The sequence below is a fragment of the Aulonocara stuartgranti genome, assembly GCF_965226115.1.
Source record: "Aulonocara stuartgranti genome assembly, chromosome: 6".
Classification (NCBI taxonomy): Eukaryota; Metazoa; Chordata; class Actinopteri; order Cichliformes; family Cichlidae; genus Aulonocara; species Aulonocara stuartgranti.
The window spans coordinates 20,579,952-20,603,525 of record NC_138944.1 but is presented as its reverse complement, the minus strand read 5'-3'; the positions used below and the strand labels follow the sequence as shown (position 1 = coordinate 20,603,525).

At 43.6% G+C, this 23,574-nt stretch overlaps 1 protein-coding gene across 5 annotated transcripts in view; it reads right to left on the bottom strand.

Moving 5' to 3' along the window:
• Positions 1 to 23,574, bottom strand: part of fam184b (family with sequence similarity 184 member B) — a 31,839-nt gene that overhangs the window by 7,437 nt on the left and 828 nt on the right. For 2 of the 5 annotated variants that reach the window (XM_082535227.1, XM_082535231.1), the window contains exons 2-15: positions 17,837 to 18,037; positions 14,978 to 15,652; positions 14,235 to 14,370; positions 13,735 to 13,886; positions 13,094 to 13,639; positions 11,906 to 12,013; positions 11,515 to 11,813; positions 10,626 to 10,776; positions 8,184 to 8,303; positions 7,826 to 7,958; positions 7,362 to 7,492; positions 7,114 to 7,229; positions 3,132 to 3,488; positions 2,878 to 3,004 (exon numbers count right to left, since the gene is read on the bottom strand). In XM_082535227.1, coding sequence (XP_082391353.1) covers positions 2,878 to 3,004; positions 3,132 to 3,488; positions 7,114 to 7,229; positions 7,362 to 7,492; positions 7,826 to 7,958; positions 8,184 to 8,303; positions 10,626 to 10,776; positions 11,515 to 11,813; positions 11,906 to 12,013; positions 13,094 to 13,639; positions 13,735 to 13,886; positions 14,235 to 14,370; positions 14,978 to 15,652; positions 17,837 to 18,037 — 3,252 coding nt within the window. The remainder of the gene's footprint in view (positions 1 to 2,877; positions 3,005 to 3,131; positions 3,489 to 7,113; positions 7,230 to 7,361; positions 7,493 to 7,825; positions 7,959 to 8,183; positions 8,304 to 10,625; positions 10,777 to 11,514; positions 11,814 to 11,905; positions 12,014 to 13,093; positions 13,640 to 13,734; positions 13,887 to 14,234; positions 14,371 to 14,977; positions 15,653 to 17,836; positions 18,038 to 23,574) is intronic. The other 3 variants (XM_082535228.1, XM_082535229.1, XM_082535230.1) reach the window with 3 other exon arrangements.

Below are 23,574 nucleotides of genomic sequence, written 5' to 3'. Positions count from 1 at the left end.
TGGTGCTCGGGCCAAACCTCAGCGCAGATTCTGCAAGGGTGTCATCAGGTTTTAGTGCAGTAACTAAAGCACTACTGTAGTGCTTCCAAAATCAATGATTGATCAATGCAATGATTACCTTTTTAACCAAAAAGAAAATTATGAAAGAAAAGTAGTAATGCACATGGGCAGGTTGTAGGGCACAGGCTCATCTAAGCAAATCTTATCTTTAACCTCCAGAAAACTTGCTTATATTTTTTTCCATTGTGGTGTTCCCAAAGATGAAGAAAAGCCCATCAGCGGATCAGTAAGATAAGATAAAAGTACTGTACATCACCACCTATACATTCCACTTACAGGTGGAGCTTGGCCATGGAAGCCCATATCAAGAAGCTCCTGGCGCACAATGTTTGTGCCGATTTTAATGACAGAGCAAGTTTGGAGCGCTGCAGTTATTCAGTCAGCAGAGCATTGGTGGCTTTTACGCCTCGGTGGCAATGGGGCCGAAAACACAGGGGTGGTCCAATATATTTGTCCATGTAGTGTATTAATACTTAGCTATATTAGCTGTATTGCTTTGGGGGGGAAAAGTTTACACACATACTTCTTTTAGCTGCATCTGTCTCTCATCTAAAGAGACAATACAAACATTTAAAGATTCATTTTGTTAGCAAATCCATTAAAAAGCCTCAACTAGCCAACTTTGACAGGCCAGCTGTGGCAGTCAGCACTATTTTTAAAAAAAGGCCACAATTATAAAGTCTTATTGTTTAAAAGACTGACTCATTTCCTAAAACTAATGGGCACTGTAGTTTTCAGCAATCATTATTCAAACAGGAGTAAATAGGGTAATTAATGAGGACTATTTTCTGCCGAGTATTTATACATATTTGCTGTGTGTGTGTGTGTGTGTGTGTGTGTGTGTGTGTGTGTGTGTGTGTGTGTGTGTGTGTGTGTGTGTGTGTGTGTGTGTGTCTGCAAGTGCAACAATGGAGTTCTATGGCACAGATGATGAATAAATAATAAACATCAGACTCTTTTACTTTTTTCCTTTTGCGAGTCACACTGTGTCTCTGTTAGTTTTACTTCCTGTCTCTGTCTTCTTCGCTCCACTGTGATTTTCTTCTTCACTCTTATTGGTTTTACATGTGCTTAATCAGTCATTTAGTTCTCCGTTTCGCAGTCCTCGCCTTCTCCCGGTTGTATTTCAGTCTGTCTATTTCCAGCCCGTGTTTCTCGGCTGTGATCCTGACAGGTTACCATTTCCTGTTTGTGCTCGGTTTAGTTTCTGCTCTCTTTGTAGTATTTTTGGATTCTTTTGAAAACCAGTAGAGCTTTAGTCTTCTGTCTTGGATTTATTTTTTATTATTTTTTGTAGCATCTTTTTGTTATTTGGTTCCTTTTGCCCCTTTTTTTCTCCTTTATTTAAACTACTGTTGTGATGTTTCGTGAGTTTGTCGACTTCTACTTCTCCTGAAACTTTTCATATTATTTTATTTCTAACACAAATTGGCCCATTGGCATGGCAAGAGCAACGGAAAGTTGTGTGTAGTTTTTTACAAACCAGTAAATAAATTAGATGTATGTTGTTAAGCATTATGGGTGAAATGGTTGTAATTTTCCAACACTAACTATCACATTTAGGTTAGAAGAACAAACCCCAAAATTGCACAAAAAATGTTTTTTATATTCTCTGAGGTCTCTCATACAGGAAAGAAAATTCTTTTTACTATAAAAGCGGTTAAATTACTAAATATTGTAGTAAATGAAAATAAAAAGGTACAAAATAAAGCAGAGTTTTACTTATGTGATTTCATAATGAAAGCTCTGATTCTAGGTGTGACACTGCACAGCGTGTTCCTCTACATGTCTGAAAAAACTGAATGTGTTTGATCATCCCAAATCGGATATTTTCAGATGTATGCAAACTCATTCCCATTCTTTTACAACAAACCACCAAAACTGATCACAGATACTTCATTTTTTTGTCTGATGTCACCTGTTTTTTCTGGCACCATTTGGGTTTAGGGTGGCAACCTTAGAATTGTGAAATAATCGGTATATATTGGTTCAGTTTGTGCTCTTGCTGCTGATACAAAGACTTTTTCTGTTGAATTGAAAGCAAAACAAACCACCGACCCAGCTAACCCTGCTGAGAGATGTAACTAACTACTTACAGCTGGAAAAGGGAAAATTGGGACTTATTCTTTGGGATATCACAACCCTTTATTGACAACTTTAACAAATCCAAGGCATGAAAAATCTGTCTGTATTATGTTCTTTAACATCCTTTTTCTCCTACTGTTGTTGTTGTTTGATCTTCTGTAATATCTATGCTCATATCGTCAATAAAGAAAGTTCAAAAACCAAAAAACCTAAACTAAATCTGACTGTCTCGATGCAATTAGGGAATACAGCCCTAAAGACAGGCACGATGGGCGGAAATTTTAGATTTGAAGTTTTTTGATGAATGGATTCATATACTTTTTAACAGTTCTTGTCAGGGTTAGTTGGAACAGTCAGACTGTGCTGAAATCAACAACATATCTTGTGGGACTGTATCAGGTATACTCACTGTTTTACATTAAAAAGTGTCTGATGTTGTCCAAGTAAAATCTATCTATAAGTATTTTTGCAGTGAAGCATGCCTAACATATCCAGAGTACAGGGATGCACTGCTGCAGAAGCCCTGATGCTAACCATAGAAAACTATACTTATAATATCTGCCACAGATAAATATAAGTAGATAAAAAACAAGTTGAACTATTCAAAAAAAAAAGTGCTTCTGTTTAAATAACAGGATCATAAACCACCCCACTCGGTCATTTTTGGATCTTTGAGGGTTAAAAAAGTCATAGGTTTTGCGTTAATGTGATGGTTTTTGTGTGTGCTCTCACCACTAATCGTTTGATGAGCTGGTCTCTCTCCGTCAGCCTCTCCTGGAGTCTCCCCAGCTGCAGGTCGTCACATCGAGGCTCCCTCCGCCTGCAGCGTTCCTCCCGCTCTCGCAGCCTGCAGTTAAATCATATACAGAAACACACACCTTTCTCACATACCTGCACACCTTTTCACCCCCATACATGCACACACACACCCCCGACCCCTCCAGCCCTCCGGGTGTCTTATCTCCTCGGGTCTCTCCTCTACTCACTCATTCTCCAAGGCCACGATTCGCGCCTGCAGGTGACTCTGCGCGTTGCTGTATTCGGACACCAAACTCTGCATCTCCCGCTTGTGCTCCCTCCTGATCTCCTCCACCTCCTCTCGCCTCTTCTCCTCCTCCCGCTCCTTTCTCTTTTCCTCGTCCAGCTCCTCCTCTTTGATGTCGTCCTCTTTTCTCTCGTCCCAGTGCTTCTGCGACTCCTCGAGTTTCTCCATTTCCACTCTCAGCTTCTCCACCTCCTCCTTCAGACGTTGTGCTTCTTCCTCCAGCTGGGCGTCCCTGTTCTTCCTTATTTCTGCGCTTTCCTCTTCTTTCTCTTCGGCCTCTGAATTCTTTTGCACTGAGCTAAGAAGGACACAGCAGAGGAAAAAAGTGGAAACAATGGCGCATGTGGCATCTTTAATACAAAATAAGAGGTGTTTGCTGGTTGCTAAAAATCTACACAAAAAGAAGACGTACACGATACCTCTGCACTATTTTGCCATATACTACAGTACATTTTCAGTAATGTTGTCTACCAGCCAAATAACTGCATAACTATAGTCTAATATAATCCATTTGCATCAGCTAACTAAACTTTGAATGATGTGCTGTAAAGACAGATGTGTCTCCAGTAACAGATGTTGCTTAGATAGTTTTGCCAAGCTTAGCTTCACAACTGATATCTGGAGCTATGAAGTGTGTCCAGACAAATGTATTATTCACAGCTTAGCTGTTGAAGCGAGGGAAAAGACAGCATCAGATTGGTATCAGTGGATACTCATGGTTGTGATGTCAGTGTCAAAGTATTTACCCGAGAGGTGAGGGTGCATACAACGTGCCCTGAACACCAAATTCTCAGGTTTATCCAGACCAAAGGTGTCAATTTTTCTTTTCTGTCTATATCAGAGGGACAGTATGGAGACACAGTAAAAGAGACGAAGCTGAGATGGTTTGTGCAGAGGAGGGATAGAGAATATTTTGGACAAAGGATGCTGAAGACGGAGCTGTCAACAGGAGGAAGAGCTCAGATAAGATTTGTGGATGAGTGAAGGGTCAGTGTCACAGACGAGGATGCTAGGGATACAGTGAGATGGAGACAGATGATCAACCGCGGCAACCCCAAAAGGGATCAGCCGAAAGGAGGAGAAGAATAAGAAGAGGACTGAAGTAAAAGGATATCCACACAGGAAGTTACCAGCGACAATCCGAGACCACAGAAAGTCTGTGACGTTCAGCAACTGCAGGAATAATGAACGAAATAACTGGTGATGCAAACTGGGTGGGTCCTGAGTTAAACCTTTCTCAAAATCTTTGATTAACGTATGACAGAGTAGTAGATACATTAGAGAGTTACGTAGGCAACCAAGCACCAGCTACAAAGCGATGTGTGAAGAGTGAAACGTTTCCTGTGTGGACAACCCTTAAGATATGTACTGGTCAGAGTCTGAAAGAGGGACTTCTCTTTTTTTAATAACTGTAACGTTCTGTTTGTTAAACTACAGGACAAAGTCTGAGTGATGAGCTGCCGGTTCATTTCTCAAATTTATGTCTTAGAAAGTGGTTAAGCCGACGGAGCAGGGCTGACAGATTTCTTTAATAATGTGGAAAAACTCAGAGGTGCTGTTTAAATTGCACTCATTTTTCTTGAGACATCCCAGGCTTTTCATCATCACTTTCATAAAAGGATGGCAATTAAATGTGAATGTATTTAAAATGCATTTACACTAAAGGAAAGGGGAAAAGATTTGGAGGTCTTCCTTGGGCAACATTTTTTTAATGGACCAGCCCGCTTAAGATTATACCAGCTGTATGCGGCCAACAAACTAAAATGGGTTTGACACCGCTCTTCTAGATCATGTGCTGGATGTCATGGCAGATGGCTGCCCCTCCCTGAGCCTGACTCTGGTTCTGCTGGAGATTTCTTCCTGTTAAAGGGGAGTTTTTCTTTCCCACTGTCGCCAAGTGCTTGCTCACAGGTTGTCGTCTAATTTGGGGTTTTTCTCTGTTTTACTGTAGGGGCCTTCCTGCTTTTCACCCCTCAACTTCATTGTGGTGAATAGTAAAGTGAGGCCTTGCGAAACAAACACTGAAACATTCGAGGCAACGCTGTCTGAACTGTATCGAAGTTTGGAAGCAATCACCTCTTTCCACAGCAACAGCTACATCCTAGTTTTTTCTATCATATATTGTGAAAGAATGTCACAGGAAAGCTACATATTACACCAGACTCTCAATAATTATGATAAATAATTATGATCACCATGTGTTTTGGAGAAATCCGCAAACAAGCGAAAAAAAATTAAAAACTGGGATCATTGACGATAGCGAGCTGTGTCGCTAATGAAGTGTTTCAGCAAATATTAATGTAACCCTGTTGTTTTGACACACGTGAGGCTGCTTCAGCTGCTTATTAAATCAGTGTGGTGCAGGAAAAAACATGTTATAAGATAAAAGTCTGCTGTGCTTCTTGTGGTAGCCACACAGGAGATACTTGTGGGAGATGTTTCGTCCACAGTGGAATGAAGTGTTAAACAATGTAGCTCACGATGCTTACAGAAGATGAATATTATTGTTACACTATCACATGACTAATGTTATTATTTAACTCTTTTGTTACTATTTATAGTAACAAATATTTTTTACTTTTTCCAAGTCCAAATGCAGCACCAAGACCTTTTGGGTCTCAATTTGTTGTGGTCATGTGACTTGAGTGTTTAGAAACATTTGTAAGACTGGTGGGTTTTTGGGTTTTTTGGGGGATTTTGACTTTATTCTGTCTCCTTCGTCCTCTTCCTCTGCAGCTGTCACAGGTTTGGGTTCGGGTGTGGGACTTCATTTCCAACATCCTGGTCTGTGTTCAGAGCTCCAAGGAAAAGTTTAGCAAACTTCCTCCAAACTTGGATGAGATGACGGGTAAACGCGAAGCTCCAGGGAGGAGCTTTGGCTGGCTTAACATAGAGACTGTGAGAAGCTGGGAACAGCTAGTGCAGTTAAAAATATACAAGCTCACCAGTTTGTTCGCTCTTGGTGTTATCTTCCTCCCCTGTCTCTGTCATCATGTTTGGTTTTAGTCTTCATGTCTTTTAGTTGTTTTCTCTTTTACTTTGAACATTAGTTTGCTCAAGCAATTTGTTGCAGTTTTGCTTCATTTTTCATGTTTTCCTTTCTTTTTTGCCCTCCTTTGTTACTGTCTGCCCGCCCTCATTAGCTCCGTGTCTGGATCGAACCGCAGTCTCATCCTCAGTCAGCTCTCTGTGTGTGGGTTTGTGTGTGTCTTGTCTGTTGTGTTTTGGTATCCGTTCACCTTCAGTTCCTACCTGCTTGTTAACACAGTAATCAGCTTTTTAAAATAAAGTTTGTTTGATTTTTGTTCCATTTGCTCAGTTTTTTATGAACTCGTTTTAAGTCTAGAGGTGATAGATCTTTTAGAGCGGTGGCCCCCAGGTTGTGGAATGCTCTCCCTCCATCATTACGTTGCCTTGATTGTATTTATTCTTTTAAAAAGCAGCTTAAGACTCTTTTATTTAGATTGGCTTTTAATTAGATTTGTGCTGTGTGTTTTATTATTAATGTATTTTATGTATTTCTGTTTTATATTACTGTGAAGCACTTTGTGGTTTTTATCCTGTGAAAAGTGTTATATAAATAAATTGATTTGATGTTGATTTGATTTAATCTGCATTTGGGTCCATGTCTGATTCTGGCACAATTAACACATTCGATTTACTTTAGCTGCCATGTTTTTGCTTGGTTCGCTAAGCTAAGTCATTCATGATTTCTTATTTTACGTTGCTGCTTCCAGTGTGCCATTCACTGCAAATTCATTTAGTTGTCACTTTGGTCCCAGTTGCAAAACAATTCCATCAAACTATTTAAACTGACAAGAAATTAGGTGGAAAGTACTTTTGTGAATGCCAAACATTCATAGTTTCTCTGTAAAATCGATGGCTTTCGCCTTGACTGATGGACTCAGTGTTACCGTCCCTACCTTTCCTTTAACTGCTTCTTCAGTGCTGCGTTTTCTCTCTGCAGCTCCAGCATGGCGCAGCGACTCTCGTCCAGCTGCCGCTCAAACACCTGATACTGGTTCTGCTGCTTCAAATCCTTCACACACACACACACACACGAATAAAGTAGTAGACAACAGAAGTTGACTTGCTGGAGTTACAGGCAATGAATCACAGGTATTGAGGCCAAGAGGTGTGTGTTTGTGCGCACACGGTGTGGGTGATTTACCTGTTGCAGAGCCATCATTTGTGTGTGCGCCTGTAGTTGAGCCTGTAGGTCTTCTATCTGCTGCATGTGTCTCTGGGTCATCTGTCTGCTCCACTCCGTGTGCTGCTGGGTCAGCTCTGCTCGCTGCTTATCTGCACACACACACACACACACACAAAACCACATACCGAAAACAAAATCAATGGGCCCCACTGTTACAGGTACCCTTCTGCTGTTGCCATGGTGAAGTGTATCCATGGCAATGGCAACTTCACTGTTGAATTTATAATCTCAATGCAATGTGTATATCGTTGTGCATGTGTGTGTGTGTGCTTGCTTATTTTGCTCATGTAGCTGTGTACATGCTATCCAGAGTGTGTTAATGCCTGCATGTGCTTATGCTAATGCTAATGGGTGTGTGTGTGTGTGTGTGTGTGTGTGTGTGTGTGTGTGTGTGTGTGTGTGTGTGTGTGTGTGTGTGTTACCCAGCTCCAGGTGGTGCATTGTCTGAAGTCTGTTCCTCTCAGACAGCAGCTCTTCTTTTGCCCGTCTCTCTAACGCCTGCAGCGCCATAGCATGACTGTGTCTCTCTTCGGCTAGCGACTGCGTTTGGGGCTCCTCCAACAAATGAACACATTTTTTTTTAGAACCACAGCAGCAATTCTTCTTAAGCTCACAAAAACCCATTGTTGCAGTAAACGCGCACACACACTCACAGACCAACATAATGTTGCCTATTCACTGCGGCACTTTCATCAAAGCTGCTAAATTATTCATCACAGAGAAAATCTATGAACGGGCGCGCGTAGGATTTTTAAAAATGACTGTGCATCATGTGCGTACCTGCAGCAGCTCCCTCAGTTTCTTGTTTATCTCCTTTGTGTCTTGGACCTCCTTCCTCAGCTTGTCAATTTCAGGATTCACGTGGCAATCATCTCCCTGGCCTGCCTTCTTTTTCTCTGCCTGCATTGGTGACAAATTGGGAGCAAAGGATTTTTAAGGCTCTCCATGCTGTCAAAGTAATCCTGAGATAATGGGTCTGCAGCAAGAATTAAATGGAGATGCCACTTTTGTTTTAGGATGTGCATACTCAAACAGAATAAATAAGCAGGCTTATGGAACAAATTAGAAGAGCCCTCCAACAATTTAGCATCGCACGCCCAAAAAGTTGAACGGATTACATGAAACATCCCGACTTTAACTTTCTAGAGCGCATCCAGAGCTGTTGTTTCCTACACTTAAAATACAATAAGAGAGACTCTTTTTGCCTCGTAAACACCCACATCTTTTAAAGTCCTCATTCAAGTTTGAAATGCAGGATTTCTGCCATACAGAAAGCTACAAGACAAAGCAAAGGCGTGATGGACACAAAGTCAGGGTCGTGTTCTCAGACTTGGCAAAGATTAGAGTTTACACAACTGTTTTTAGAGGCTACAAAGCACTTAACACAGCTAATAAACTGACCTGGATATGTATCAGGTAAATTTGTATTATGTAAATTTAAAATTTAGCATGTGTGTGACTTTTTACCCAGGCCATCTAACCTCTTCTGGAAGCCAACAACTCCGACATACCCCTTGTGCCAAGGGAAGAGAAGCATGGCCTAAGCTTGGCAAAGGGCTGCTGTCCCTGATGCATCCATCTGAGTGAGTGTGTGTGTGATGGTTAAAAAGCGCTTTAAGGCACAGAAGAATAATGTGGCCTGAAGTAAAAATTGCTTTGAGCGCTCCGTTAGAGTAAATAAATACCATGGCAGAGCGTGTACAAACCATCGCTTGGATTATGTGTCACATTTATTAAAGCAGGAAAATCTACAAATGCCTCCTAGGAACAGCACGTTAGTGGGAGATAAAAATGGGCTTGGGAAACCGAGTCAAATTTCCTAAAAACATTGCAGAGACCACTCTGGAACCTGGAAGGACTGGATGGGCCAGTGATAGGAAAAAGGGGGAAATACAAACTGGTGAAGAAGCAAGTGTTCAAATTGGGAGATTAATGTGAATTGCTTTGCAAAGCCTACAGCTTCTGGGTTATCACGTAAAAAGAAAAGCCATCAACAGAGTGTGAGCAGCAGTGAAGAAATCCTCAAATGACTTCAGATCACTACAGACAAGCCAGAACCAATATAGGACTAATATCTCATGGATACAGGCTCAGAGAACAGGATGTAAAACAAGGGTCCCCAATCCCAGTCCCAGTTTAGATGTGTCCTTGATCCATCACAGCTGATTTAAATGGATAAATTACCTTCTCAACGTGTCTTGAAGTTCTCCAGAGGCCTGGTAATGAACTAATCATGTGATTCAGGTGTGTTGACCAAGGGTGAGATCTAAAACCTGCAGGGACACCGGCCCTCGTGGACTGGGATTGGGGACCCCTGATGTAAAAGACCCAAAACAACCGATGACCCTGCTGAGGATGCAAGTGATGCTTTTCTCCATCATTTAGGATGGAAAGCTGAATATTTTTTTGGGTCATTGGTCTGTCAAAACAGGATGATGACATCATCTTTGCCTCAGGAGGGGAAAAAAATATTCAACTCAACTATGAACATTGCAGCAGTTCCATTAAGAGTTAGTCTAGGGCTGTCAAACCGATTTAACTCATGCACAACATTCAGCCCAATTTGATCCCAAGAGGGCTCGACCACTAAAATCATTACATAATAATAACCTAAAAGAAAAGTCATGAAAATTACACTGTCCATATTTACAAAACAGAGATTTACAAAGGGGAAAATATGTATGTATGTTTCAACAACATGTCTCCCTTTGTCTCAGTTTGCTGTCGTTACAAAGACACCAATTCATCATCAATTGAACAAACGCGTCAGCACGCCTCTTCAGCCAAGCTGGTGTGGCAGGTCGTGGGTTTTCAGCAAGAGCTGCAAAGCTGACAATGATTCAGACCTCTGGCTCAGATGAAAAGAACAGTTTGGACAGCCACTCCCATGATCCCCAGCTTCCATAACGGCACTTCCAGCGGCCGAAATCCCACCGTATTTATTTTAACGCTGGATCCCAGCGCTGCTCTGAGAACATGAGTCACGCAGCTCTTTTGCAGTGAATGAACCTTAATTGCACGTCTCTGTTTTTAAATAAATATGCCTGATTCAATATATCAGCTATGCTGCCAACCCGCCTGATTATTTTTCATCTGTTCAGGCAAAATTTGAATAATGAAGCCAAAGCAGAATGGCAAAACAGCCTGATTACGTTTCTAAAGAGACAATCAGGGCCAAGCATCACAAATGGGTTTCTATAATTCGATTTGCAGAGGGCTCACCTGCGACTCTAGCTCGGTGAGCTGACCCTGCAGCTCAGAGATCTGAGCCTGCAGCTCCTCCTCCCGGCTCTGCCATCTCTGTTCGCTCTCGGCGACGGCGGCGTTCATCTCTATCCTGAACTCTGCTCTGAGACGATCCTCGCACTCCGCCCTGGAGGCATGCATCAGAACAAAGAGTGAGACACAGCTAACCTACATGCAAAATGACTTGTTAAAATGTCTTCTGGTTATATGCCATCTAACATTGCAAAGCAGTTCCTATTTATTTTTTGCAGCAAACATGCAGAGGAGCATCCAATTCCATAAAGCACATAAATATAAAATCTGAGTTTTATATTAATGCATTGCCATATTAAGATAATAAGATAACCTGTTATACCGTCAGCTGACAGGTCGGTTTTTAATGGGTGTGTTTGAATGAGGGGGAAAAAAAGGACATGTATTGAAGGGGGAACTGCGTGTAAACTGATAGTTTCGAGTGATCAAACACATTTTAAAATAAATGCAGAGGGCTGGTTTTTGTTTGCGCATATGCTCTAATTGCTGTCGGCACATGGTGAAAAACAGGCTAATAAAATACATCTGTCGGGGAGGGCAGACTAATTGGTGATATTGATTTAATTTTCATTAATGTGCCGACACCGTTTGCCAGCTCACACAGAATTTTTTCTGCTGCTACATCTAATTCCTTGGCGTGCGTTAGCTCTGTTACAACACGGTCCAAGTCAATAAAGTTTATTCAAACTTGAAACGAGCTTCAATTCGAGTGATTTCCTTCCTGACTCTGATGTTTCCCAAAGATCATTTAGGTGAGCGGGGGGGCTGATTACAAGCAGACTTTGTAATGGAAGCCTGAGCAGCTTTGGAAGGTCTGTGTTTGATCTGCTACCTGATCCGGTCCTCTGTGTGCTTCTGGTTTTGCTCTAGAAGACTCCTCTCCGTGTTCATCCGGCTCTGCTCCAGGACTTTTTCCTCCAGCCGATGCCTGTCAGCTTTCAGGGATGCGATCTCTCTCTGGTGCCTGTCCCGCTGCCTCTCGGCCTCGTCCTGAATGCGAGCCAGTCGACTCCGAGCCTGATGGAGCTCTTCCTCCAGACGGGAGCACTGCGGTCCACCCGAGGATGGAGCATCGGGGGTCGCCTTGTCTTTCTTGTCTTTATGGTGGATCAGTGACTCCAACCTACAGATCTGAGATCACAGGAACATATCTCTTTCTCTTCACATGTCACAGGAACTACAGCTGATGTTTTACTCTCAGTTAGCGTAACCTGACTTCTAACCTCACTGGTGGCATCTTTCAGTTTCGTCCTCAGCTCCTCTCTTTCCTTCTCCATCCTGCTGCGTAGCTCCTCAGCAGCTCTCCTCTCCTCTTCCAAACGCACGCACACCTTCATAAAAACATTCATCCTCATCAAAACTATTATTACATTAGCAAAGAATCTCCTTTTTAACACTCGACCCTACCCTTCTGTCATCTTCTTACAAGTGAGCCTAATTAATAATTAGTAATAATGAAGTGAACATGATAAGAGGGCTCAAAGGGTAGGCAATTATATGATAAAATCTTTAAATTTCTACATTTACTGGGAGCAAAAAACGTCTATTAAATTTCTCTTTTGGTTCAATCTGGGGGCGAGAACTCTCCCTAGGGGGGTCACAAGAGAATTAACTGGATCAAAGGAAAGCATTTTTGCTACACAAACATAATCGTTCACAGATTTTTTCCCACAATCCCTTTCTTTCAAATTACTCTGAAGATATTCAGGTTAAAAAAAGAGGAAACTTTTGTTCAACATCGTCAGTTGCTGACAAGCGACGCAAGCCCAAAATATTTAGAAGCTCTGTTTTAATTAGGCAGTACCCCCGCTGAGGCTCGACTGTGCAACTCAGGCGCTGCGTTTCTGTGAACTTCAGTAACCTGGTTACTGTCGACGCTCCTCGGTGGCCCGAGCCGCGCAAACTTTTTCTCAGGTTTGTGGATTAAATGGGTGAACTTTTGCCTCGACCCTCATGGCTTACGGTATGTGGTTGACTTCAGGCAGGGAGATTTTTACTGTGTTGGCAACGGTTTGTGCTCATATCAAAAATAATTACATCCAAAGAGTGACTGAAACTAAAAATAATGAAGGCTGTGTTTTTCGGATTCCACAGCAGGACGTTTTTAAATTTGAGATGCAAGCAGTGCACATTATAAAGAATCTGTGTCTGGTCCTAATACAGAGCCAGTCTCCTCTTACTTCTTAGCACCATCTCACTGGGTTCCAGTGCAAAATTACTAATGCTCATTTATGATATATAGCCTCAGTTTTTAAATATAGTAGCCAAACAGGTCAGGTCACTAAGTGGTATCAAAAATGCAGCTTCTTTCTCCAGTTTTCCTCTCTAACCTGATTTCTCCTGTTATGATCACTGATGATGTCTGTTAAAGTTAAATGCAGAGAACTCTTTGTGTGCCGACACATGCTGACCTCTTGGTTGGTTTTCTTCTCAGAGCTCAGAGCTTCTTGGACGCCGTTTAATTCAGCCGCGTGTCTCCTCATCACCTCCTCTATCGCCTTCCGCACCTGCTCCTTCAGTCGCTTCCTGTCCTCCTCGGCCTTCTCCGCCAGCCTCTTCTTCTCCTCCTCCAGCTTCAGCTGCACGCCGGCTCTCTCCGCCTCGACCTGTTCGATGTTCTTGTCGAGCTGGGAACGAATGCGGACCCTCTCCACTTCCAGCTCTTTGCGCAGGCGGTCCACCTCTTCCTCCTTCTCTCTCCTCACACGATCCTTGACCTCTTCCAGCTGTCTGTGGTGCGCTTCCTTTTCCTCGTCTCTTTCTCGCCGTATTCGGTTCCTTTCCTTCTCGAACTGATCCCTCTCCTGCTCCCGCTCCCTCCGCAGGCTCTCTCGTTCTTTTTCGATCTCCTTCTGCAGTTTGTCCCGCTCGTCGTCCGCGTGCTTCTGAATGCGACGCAGCTCTTCTGTCTGGGCTCTCACCATCTCTGAGCGCAAACTGGACAGTGCTTCAGCATGCTATAAACACACAACACAGCACACTCATTCATGCTGTGCTTATATTTTTGTCCACATTGCAGTTTTACCATATGTGCATGTGTATGCGTGCTTACCTGGCGTATCTGCCTGGCGTGGTCGCTGTTGCGGCCGCTGCTCTGCAGCTCCAGCTCTCTGTTCCTACTCTGCAGACGACTCACCTGGCTCCTCAGCTCCTCCATTTCAGTGCACACACACACCTCACAGCCTCCTCGATTCAGCAGCTCCTCTAACACACAAAAGTGATTGATTGATCGTCTATAGCAGAAGCAGAATGGATCATCTGACCAGTTCTGACTGAGGAAGGGTTTGAATTAAAACCCATTACTGTGCAATAAATAAAACTCAGAGTTTTGTGCTGACGGGGTGAGATGCCAGTTTGATGAAACTGTTTGCCTTTGAGCAGGAATGAATAATTTGTTACATTTTCTCTACATATTATGGCAGCGTGAGTGGAAAACTTAATTAACGGCGGGTTTGAATGAGGAATGGGGACGTGCACCTGGCACAGCTTCAGTTTTTGCAAGCTCGCTTCGAGCAGGGCAGGTAAGATTGACAGGTGCGAGAGGCAGACTACCTGCTCTGCTCTGCAGCTCGTCTTCCTGCAGCAGCAGCCGCTCCTTGGCTACAGCGAGCTCCTCTTCAGCCCGCTTGGCCACGCCCTCGGCCTCAGACACACGCCTGCGATCCAGCTCCAGCTCTTCCTCCAAGTCCTGCAAGGGAGGGATAAAGGCCAGGAAGGAGTTTAGCATGAGGGCAATTAAGGTCAGGCGATGCGGAATAGTACTGCATGTTGACAAAAGGCCACGAGGGAATAGAAAAGGAAAAAGAAACAGACGAGAAAGAGAGAGAGAGAGGCTGACAGCAAATTTGACACAGATGAGGGAGGAGGGAGTGAACACAATCAGACAAACAGAAAAAAAAATGAGGGATGAAATGTGGTGAGTCAGGGTGCTGTCTTGCCCAGCTGCGAGCCTTTAATGGTCTGCTGTGAGGACTTACTGCATGTCAGCTCCATGCCAGCTCTCACAGGGCTTCTTAATGCTCATGCGTGAGGTGGTGCAGCGAATCTATCCTGCTCCTCATTAGCAGCTAGTTGGCAGTGGGAATAACACTCAGGGAAGGCAGCTTGTGGTTAGACAAGCAAGATGCCTCCCCCACCCCCGCTCACCCTCCACCCCCCAGCTCTGCTTCTACTTCAGTCCCTTCTTTCCCATCAACACTATTAGCTGGGCGCATCAGAGACAGGAAGCTGCAACATTTCAATTTCCCTTCCCAGCGTTGGATTATGCACGCAGGGACGAGAGAAAAGGCGCGTACCTGTATTCGCTCTTGCAGCTTCACTGTGTTTCTCTTGCTCTCGGCTAGCCTCTCCAGGTGACTCTCCACCTCTGCCTCGGCCCTCTTCACCCTCTCCCGCAGAGCGCTGTGCATCCCTTTCTTCTCCTCCTCTTCCCTCTCCTCCCACCTCTGCCGCTCTTCCCTCCACTCCGCCTCTATCTTCTTCCTCATTTCCTCTCCCTCCTCGTTTAGATCGTTCACCTTTCGCTCCCATTGCTCCCTCTCCTCCTTCACGGCTCGCCTCTTCTCCTCCTCCGCTCGACCCCTCTCCTCCTTTAGTGCCTTTAGCTCCTCCAGGAGGGCTTTAATCCTTTCCTCACACTGCTCCATTTTCCTCTCCTCCTCCTCCTTCTTCTTTTCCTCCTCATCTTCTCTTTGCCTATCCTCCTCCTTCCTGTTTTTCTCCTCATCAACGACTGTTTTCTGGAGCTCCTCGCACTTGGCATCCAGTTGCTGGATCTGCTCCTCAGCATTCTCCAGTTCTTTGCTCAGTCTCAGGTTTTCCTCCTGGGCAACACTGATCTGGGCCTTGGCCTCCTGCAGGTTTTCCTGCGCACCCTGGAGCTTTTCCTCAAACTCTTTTCTTAGCTCTGCTTCCGTTTCACGCTCCCTCTCCTCCGCCTGGATGCGGAAGAACTCAAAGTCCGCCTGCACCTGGAGCCACAGAGGACGAGAGAATAACTCACACATATAAACCTTTGGTAGTGACAACTTTCCCTAAAAAGCACCTAATTTTTCTCCAACAACTCTCGGAAAAGCCTTTCACACTTTGTTCCATGCTACAATGACACTTATGCAATAACAAATGCATGCTTGTTCAAAGGTGTTTCACTGTGCTGAGATCTGGGAACTGTACAGACGGCTGGAGCGAACAGTGTGGACACAGACTATACAAAACATTTGTAAAAGGCCAGACTGGCCAATTAGTAGTAACGCTGTGACATTCACACAATACTCAGTATGTGGCAACACATCATTACCAGCCTGCAATGTCGAGCTCAGGCAACTCAGAGCCGCAAAAAACTTCTTCAAAAGTCACAAAACCAGAAATCAGAAAGAAGCCTCAACATGCAGCAAGCTGCAAACATTATAAACCAAGGGGGGAGACACTGTGTGGGTTTCTTTGACATAGCTCCATATTAGTTATATTAGCTATACAGTTATATAACTATGACTTCTTTTTTTTTTTGCAAAATAAGCCTTATTTGAACCCAAAGATTTGCCGTTTTCTGGCATTTATGGAACCCTTATTCTTAATAGTTAGATCTGCAGTAATGTGTGTTGACACTGTTCGATACTGTGATAACAAATAAACAAATACTATATGCTTATTAGCTATCCATTCACTGCTAACATAGACTCCAGGCACCACTGCTTTTACTGAAAAAATGTTCACATGCTAGGAGTTTATAAGGAATAAAATTATTATTTTCCAGAGGTGAATTTCAGGAATTCTTCTGTAACATTGTAATATTTATGCAAAAACAAATATACACTGCAACACTGCTCACTCAGCAGCCACTTTGTTAGCTGTACCTAAAGAGTGCTGTGAAAATATCCCAAACAACATTACACCATCAGCAGCCTGAACCGCTTATACACGGCAGAAGGGAGCCATGCTTTCATGTTTTCGATGCCAAATTCGGACACTATCGCCTCAATGTCACGGCAGAAATCGAGACTCATTAGATCAGGCAACATTTTTCTAATCTTCTGTTGTGCAGTTTTGGGGAGCTCATGCAAACCATAGCCTCAGTTTCCTGTTCTTATCTGACAGTAGTTGCACCTAATGTGGTCTTCTGTTGCTGTCGTCCTTTGTGTGTGTTCAGAGATGCTCTTCTGCATAGCACCTTCTTAACAAGTGGACATTTAAGAAGTTACTGTTGCCTTTCTATTAGCTTGCAGCAGTCCTGCCATTCATTTCTGACCACTGACATCATGAACAAGGCATTTTAACTTCACCTCACTGGATATTTTCTGTTTTTTGGCCCATTTTGTGTAAGGCTTAGAGGCGGTTGTGCGGAAGATCTCAGCAGCAGTAGTCTGATTTAAAAAGTGCCAAAACAAGATAATACTACGAAACTAAAGATGTTAGAGACAAATTTTACTAGCATAAGTGTTATGTTTGTGATTATATAGATGTTATGTCATTTATGCTCATAGGTACCTGTGAGAGATATCATGCAGTGTTTTGACACACTCACATTCTCATAGTTTTTGCACCAGTGGCGCTACGACACTCGTCTGCTCTAAAGGCGATAAGGCTTTCTTTTACTGGCGCATTAATCCTGTTCCAGGTTGTTTGATGTGTGCCACTTATCGTTGTCTGTAGCCTGTTTCACTTAAAAACACATCCCTGTGGTTCATACGTTGAAAGCCTGTCTACGTGAGTCTGGTAGGTTTGTACAGGTGTTTTCTTGTATCAGACCCGCGCTGATCTACATGCTTTGACTCGAGAAAATGACAGTAGGACATGAAAAAACATGACAGATGCCAGACATGCCAGACAGATAACAAGGAAAAACATTTCAAAATAAAAGTTTTAGGTCCCTGTGTGCATTTTTTATGTATTTAGTTGTTAAGACGCTTTTTTGTTTCCCCCCGCGGACTCGATAGGAAAGCCATGTGGGTGTTTACGATTCATGTTGATGTTTTATTGTGGTGCACAGCATATAAATTATGAAGACTGGGTAAAGTAACGGGCTTTCTGAGCGAGGCTGGCTGCCGTAGGTCATGTTAGGGCCAGGTTTGATTTGCTGCCCTCACTGGGAGGTTAGACATTAAATTACATAGACACAACAAGGACCCCGACCCCCAACCCCATAAACAAGGACTCACACATGCACACACCTGGGCCCCGACTCGCTGCTGCTCATCCAGAGATTCCTGCAGCTCCAGGAGGCGTGTCCTCAGGGCTGACCCCTCCCCTTCGTGGCACGTCTCCATCAGGATCCGGTGCAGCTCGTCGTGGTGGGCGTTGCTCAACGCCTGCAGGGCCGCCTCCTGCTCCTCATTCTTCATGTTCAGAGAATAAATCACCTGGAGCATCAGCAACAAGAGGGCAAAGATTCAAGAGCTGTGCACATTTAAGCCTTCAAGACACAAACACTAAAAATTAGAAAGATATTAATCTATGTTTGCTTGTTTGTGTCTTCTTGCCTCCCTGCATTATTTTTCCACTTGAGTGTTGTGTATATAAGGTGGAGGAAGAAGGGCATCTTCTAAAAAGTGATGTGAAAAACATTTTTTTTAAAATGTTCAACTGTTTTGTTTTGTTTCACTGTATTTTTTCCTCTATTAAATGTGCGAGCCATTGTTAAATAAGCATTTTGACTACAGATTATAAAAAAACATTCACTAAAGCTCGTGTCCATTAAAAGCAGCAGCTTATCCTCTCTTTAAGGGATACATGACACTTTATCTTTGCAGATAAATGCGAACTAATCACCACTCATGGATGTTTTTAATGTTAATGCATTGCTTATGCTCATCGCAGTGTGTTGAGTTCATGCTTCAAACTGCATGCCTTTGACTCCCTCAGTCTTGGAAAGTTAATACCAGACTTCTTTGTGATTATTTTGAGGTGTCTTTTTTTCACTTGCTGAATGGTGCTTGAAAAGTCCACATTTGTATCCACTCTACAGATACGTGATATTAGATCACTTACCTCCATAAATAAACCACCAAGTCTAATATTTTTTGACTTGCTTGGTTAACTCCCCTTTTTTTAATCCACCAAAATCTGATGACTTCAGAATCCATCAAGCAACGCAGCAGAGATCCCAAAGGTCAAGAGACTGAAAAAAATGCCCTTTTGTGTAGCACTTTTATTAGTTTTGCAACCAAATGCAGAATATTTGAAACCTGAATGGTGAGTCATTGTTGAGAGATATGGAGCAAATAATGAATTTCCACAATTTGATATGAAAAGATTAAAAATGACCTTGGCCACCTTGTTAAAAATATGCACGTATTGAGAGTAAAACTTCAATATTTTATGAGGGTTTTCAGTCTCATATGAGCAAACCTGGTTATATCCTTATGGCAGCTTTATGCTAACAAATATTACAGCAATACAGTGTTTTATCACGTATATCCTGTTACAGTGATAGAGTCACATATTAAACAGGGGCTGTAATGAGGGCAGGATGTGTATAAACAATCACCTGTGAGCTAAAAGCTAATGTTTCAGTCTGCTTTCAGAAACTATTTCTTCTCCTGGATCTCATCAATATGATGCGGCACCATTGTGATGCCTCACAGCTGGGTTTGAATCCTCTGACCGGCTAGGACCTTTCTGTGTGGAGTGTCGCATGTTCTCTTTCTCCCAGACTCAAAAGGCATGCATGTTAATTTCTAATATAGTGCCATGGCTGTAGCCTGCCTCTCATTCTATGACAGCTATAAGAAATATAAGAATATAAGAAAATTGATGGATGGAAAGTTTTAATAATGTCAGAGGGAGAATATATCCTGATCATCTTGGGCACACAAGGTTGCACAAACCGTCTGTTTGTGAAAGACAGCCAATCAAAAGAGAGTTGGATTAAAGAGAGAGGAGTTCAAACTGGCTGCACCAAGAACCAGCTAAAAAAAAAAACAATTTTGTACTGTGAATTATGCAAATGTACCATAGCGGAGACCAAAACTAAAACTATAGAAAAGATGGGAAGGGGAGACAGATCTCCAGCCGTTGCTAACACAAAGACCCAGACAGCCATTTACACCTAGATTTGCTAATTAGCCTAAACATGGATGTCTTTGGACTTTTGGTGGAAGCTGGAGCGCTCAGAGAGAACATGCCAACTCCTCACAGAAAGCCCAGAGGATTCAACCCCAGGACCTCCTCGCTGTAAGGCAACAGTGCTCTCCACCAGTCAAAATAATATTCGACTTTAAATAGTAACACTGACAAACTGTGTGTCTGAGCCACGGACAGTCAGGCTTTATGCAGCGATGCCTGTCAGCATGTATGGAGCCTCCCTTCAACCTCTCCATATAGAGCGCTACTAACCTATGAAATACGGCCTGTTTCTCCCCACTATTCACTTTACCCCCTGCGCCATGTCATCATCTCCTCCTGGTGACCCTGACGTCTCACTTATCCACTTGCAGAGGTGTGTGCGTGTGTTTGTGTGGACTCACACGCATGCGCGTACTGTATCCGGGAGACACATGGGCTCATATTTTACTCAGACGCCTCTCTGTCTGCAGCTGGTACAGGCCTGCCGGACATTCCCTGTGTCCCTGTCTCTGCCCAATGTGTGTGTGTGTGTGTGTGTGTGTGTGTGCGTGCGTGCATGTCATTAATCCTCTCTCACACACATTTACATTACCTCGACACTGTCAGTCTCCAGTAATCTGTTATGTATTTATTGTAAAGCAGGTTTTGGTATTGGTGTCAAATGTGAGATTTCTCTATCTCCTGTCCATCAGACGCTGGTGGAGTATGTCACACCGATGTGCAAACTTTAGCAAACAGTGACTCATGACAGGGAGGAATGAAGAGGACTCTGAAACGGGGACAGGCTCTAAGGGGGAGGACGTTCTTTGCTGTCCTCTTTGGCTGGTTTGAAAGTGAGAGCATAGAGAAAAAAAGAGATTTAATGAAGGTTATTAGATAATACCTATTAATAATGCAGACCAGTGGTTCCCATCCTTGGGTTTGGACCCCTGAGGGGTTACAAAGTACACCTGCAGACACCTGAACTTTACACCCAACTCTGTTCGTTAACATGCTGTCGAAACAGCCTGCACTCTTCTGGGAAAAGTTTCCAAATCAGAATCAGAATTTCCACAACATTTTGGGGTCTGACTGCCGGGATTTGCTCCCATTGAACTAAAACAGCACACGTGAGGTCATCTACAAATGGTACATGATACAGCCTAGCCTGCAGTCTGCATGGCAATTTATCCCAGAGGTGCTGGACGGTGTCGAGGTCGAGGCTCTGGAATTTTTCAGCACCAAGCTCATAAGCTAAAAGATGTGAAGACTGATGTCTTGGAAACAGGATCTAAAATGGTTACCACACATTCAGATAGATTTAAGAGGGACCTATTAGTAACTTTGCATATTTGCCATATCGAGTACATCTGAAGTATTGACCTACGAGAGTCACCTTTTCATTCCTCTGAAAATTAATCACATGACCTAATCTAAGAAGGAAAAGTGATCAGCCCAAGCTCACTCAGCGATGTATTAAGCAGCTATCGCTGCTTTATCTTTAGAGTTACAGGACAGGTAGGAAACCGCTGATCTAAATCTGTATGACATGTTTTATCTTTATCATAAAAGCAGTGACATCTATGCACTTGAAAAATCCACTCTTGTTCTATTTCATGCACTCGGGTGGGGGTTGGAGGAGGCTTGCTGCTACTCTAGAAGTTTGCTGCCTTACCTATTTAAAGTATAGGTAGGATATTTATATGTCACTAGCATGAATGAGTCACTTAAGCGGCTCCGTTTGTCTGCTACCGCTGCGCTTACCATTATCTGTTCATTTTTATTCACGCAGACAGTGGCTGCTGTTTAGCGTCAGCTCACTTTAAGGTCAGATTTAAGGAAACCCGCTTTCACACAGTTAAGTAAAACTACTACATGCCATCACGAACAGTATTTATCGGATTTATTTTAGGAGGTGGGATTAAAGACAGCTTCACACTTTGATTCAGCTCTCTGGGTTTAAATCTTTGGCAGTTTGGCCAGAGAGCGGCGAGAGCCCGCCACTGCAAATTCTGCCTCGAGATCCCCTTATCGATCCTGCCGGTCGATAATGTTATTCATGTGGCCTCACAAGCCAGTGCCCGTGCTCATTGACAGTAACTTCATAGTCAGCAAAGCATGAAATTAATATTCTGTCTACAGTGTAAAGGAGAGCAAGAGACAAGGCAGCTGAAACTGGAGTGAGACGTAGACTTGACTCGCTCGGTGCACAGAGGAGAGGTTAGGCAAAGAGACAAAGCAAGCGTGCACACAAACACACACTCTCTTACATCAGCCGCCCTCTCCCACTCTCACACATACCTCCACACATATCAAAGAGGGTACTGGGTGTGCTGGATTACAAAGCAGGGAACACAGCGCCTAGTGTACACTCGATAGGGTAAGTGCAGGAAATCCAAAGACAGAATTAGAGCCACCAGTCTGACGTGTAGGTGTGCACATAAGCACACACTTTAATATGCTACTGTTGATCTCTGTGAGTCATGCAGAGACACTACTCCTCTCTCTGTAGTCGCGTTTGTGTGTGTGTGTGTGTGTGTGTGTGTGTGTGTGTGCATGCAACCTTATGTGAACATTCACAACAGCTGGCCTGACACGGTCAGCTCTCAATTCCTTCCCATTGGCTTCTTTTGCCATGTAAACACACTCCGACGTGCTGCTGTTTTATCTTTAGCAGCACCCATTCAGCCAGGGCAGACTGCTCTCACTGATGGGGGGAGAGGTGTGTGTGTGTGGGGGGAATCGTGCAAGTCGGGATGGGTGAGTGGAAGAGAGAGGCAGACGTGAGGAGGTGTGTTAAGTAGAAGCCCATATGTGCGGGTGTGTTTGTGCGTGTGTGCCTCCATGCACACAGAATATGGGTTATTAAATATATAAGGTTACCACAGCTGACCCATTTCCTACTTCCTCTCCTCTGCTCTCCACCCCCCAAACAACTCAAATAAACCATGTGCCACATGCCCAGCATCCCAAAGCTCAGGGGAAACCAAACACACCAAATATGTGTATCGATGATTCTTATATTTCAGCCGCGCTCCGGGTTTCATTTACTGTGGTCGCCCCAGAGCTAAAGCGGGGCTGGCATGGCATGCCATGAAGTTTCAGAGGAGACAAAAACAAGTCCTGGCTTCTGTGGAGGGAGATCAGGGTGGAAAGGAACAGAGGGGCCACAAGAGGCTGAAGGACGGGGCTGGCGAATTCTCCTAACAAGCACAGACACAAGTGCTGACCCCTCATCTGTGTCATCTTTGTTTGCCTGGGCCTGTGTGCATGATAGGAAGTCCTTTTTTTAAAGACACAGAGGTGCATCCACAAGGGAAGATGAGAAGTGCACAGTCATCAGTAACTGTCATAGCTCAACAAGCCATGGGTCATGCCCTGCTTCTGTGAGCATTATTGTGAAGATACAGAGAGGGTGAATCCTCACATGCAGCTGCTGCAGCTGTTAAACTCCCTGATAAACACAGAGAAATGCCATGTTGGTGTACCAAGCTGTTAATTAACTGTGGGGATTCATCTGTTTCACACCACAGTTAATTGATAGCACACCTTTGGAGTCGTTTTTCTCTCTGTTGGTCAGACAAAGAAGCATCACCCTGGGCTCTGGCCCAGCGAGCTGTGGAATTGTTTTAATATCCTAAACGCCCAGATTATAAATTGATGCACGGTGAAGGTAATCCATAAATCTACTGATTGATTAAAATTGCATCAGCTCTAATTGCTGCCTGATGTCTGGTGCTCGGGATCTGCAGCTGTCAGTCACGAAGCTGATCCAAGTTTTCCCGTCGTTATCCCGAGAATGTAAAACGTGTAGACCTATGTACCGACTTTATAGCTTCTATTACCAGCCTGC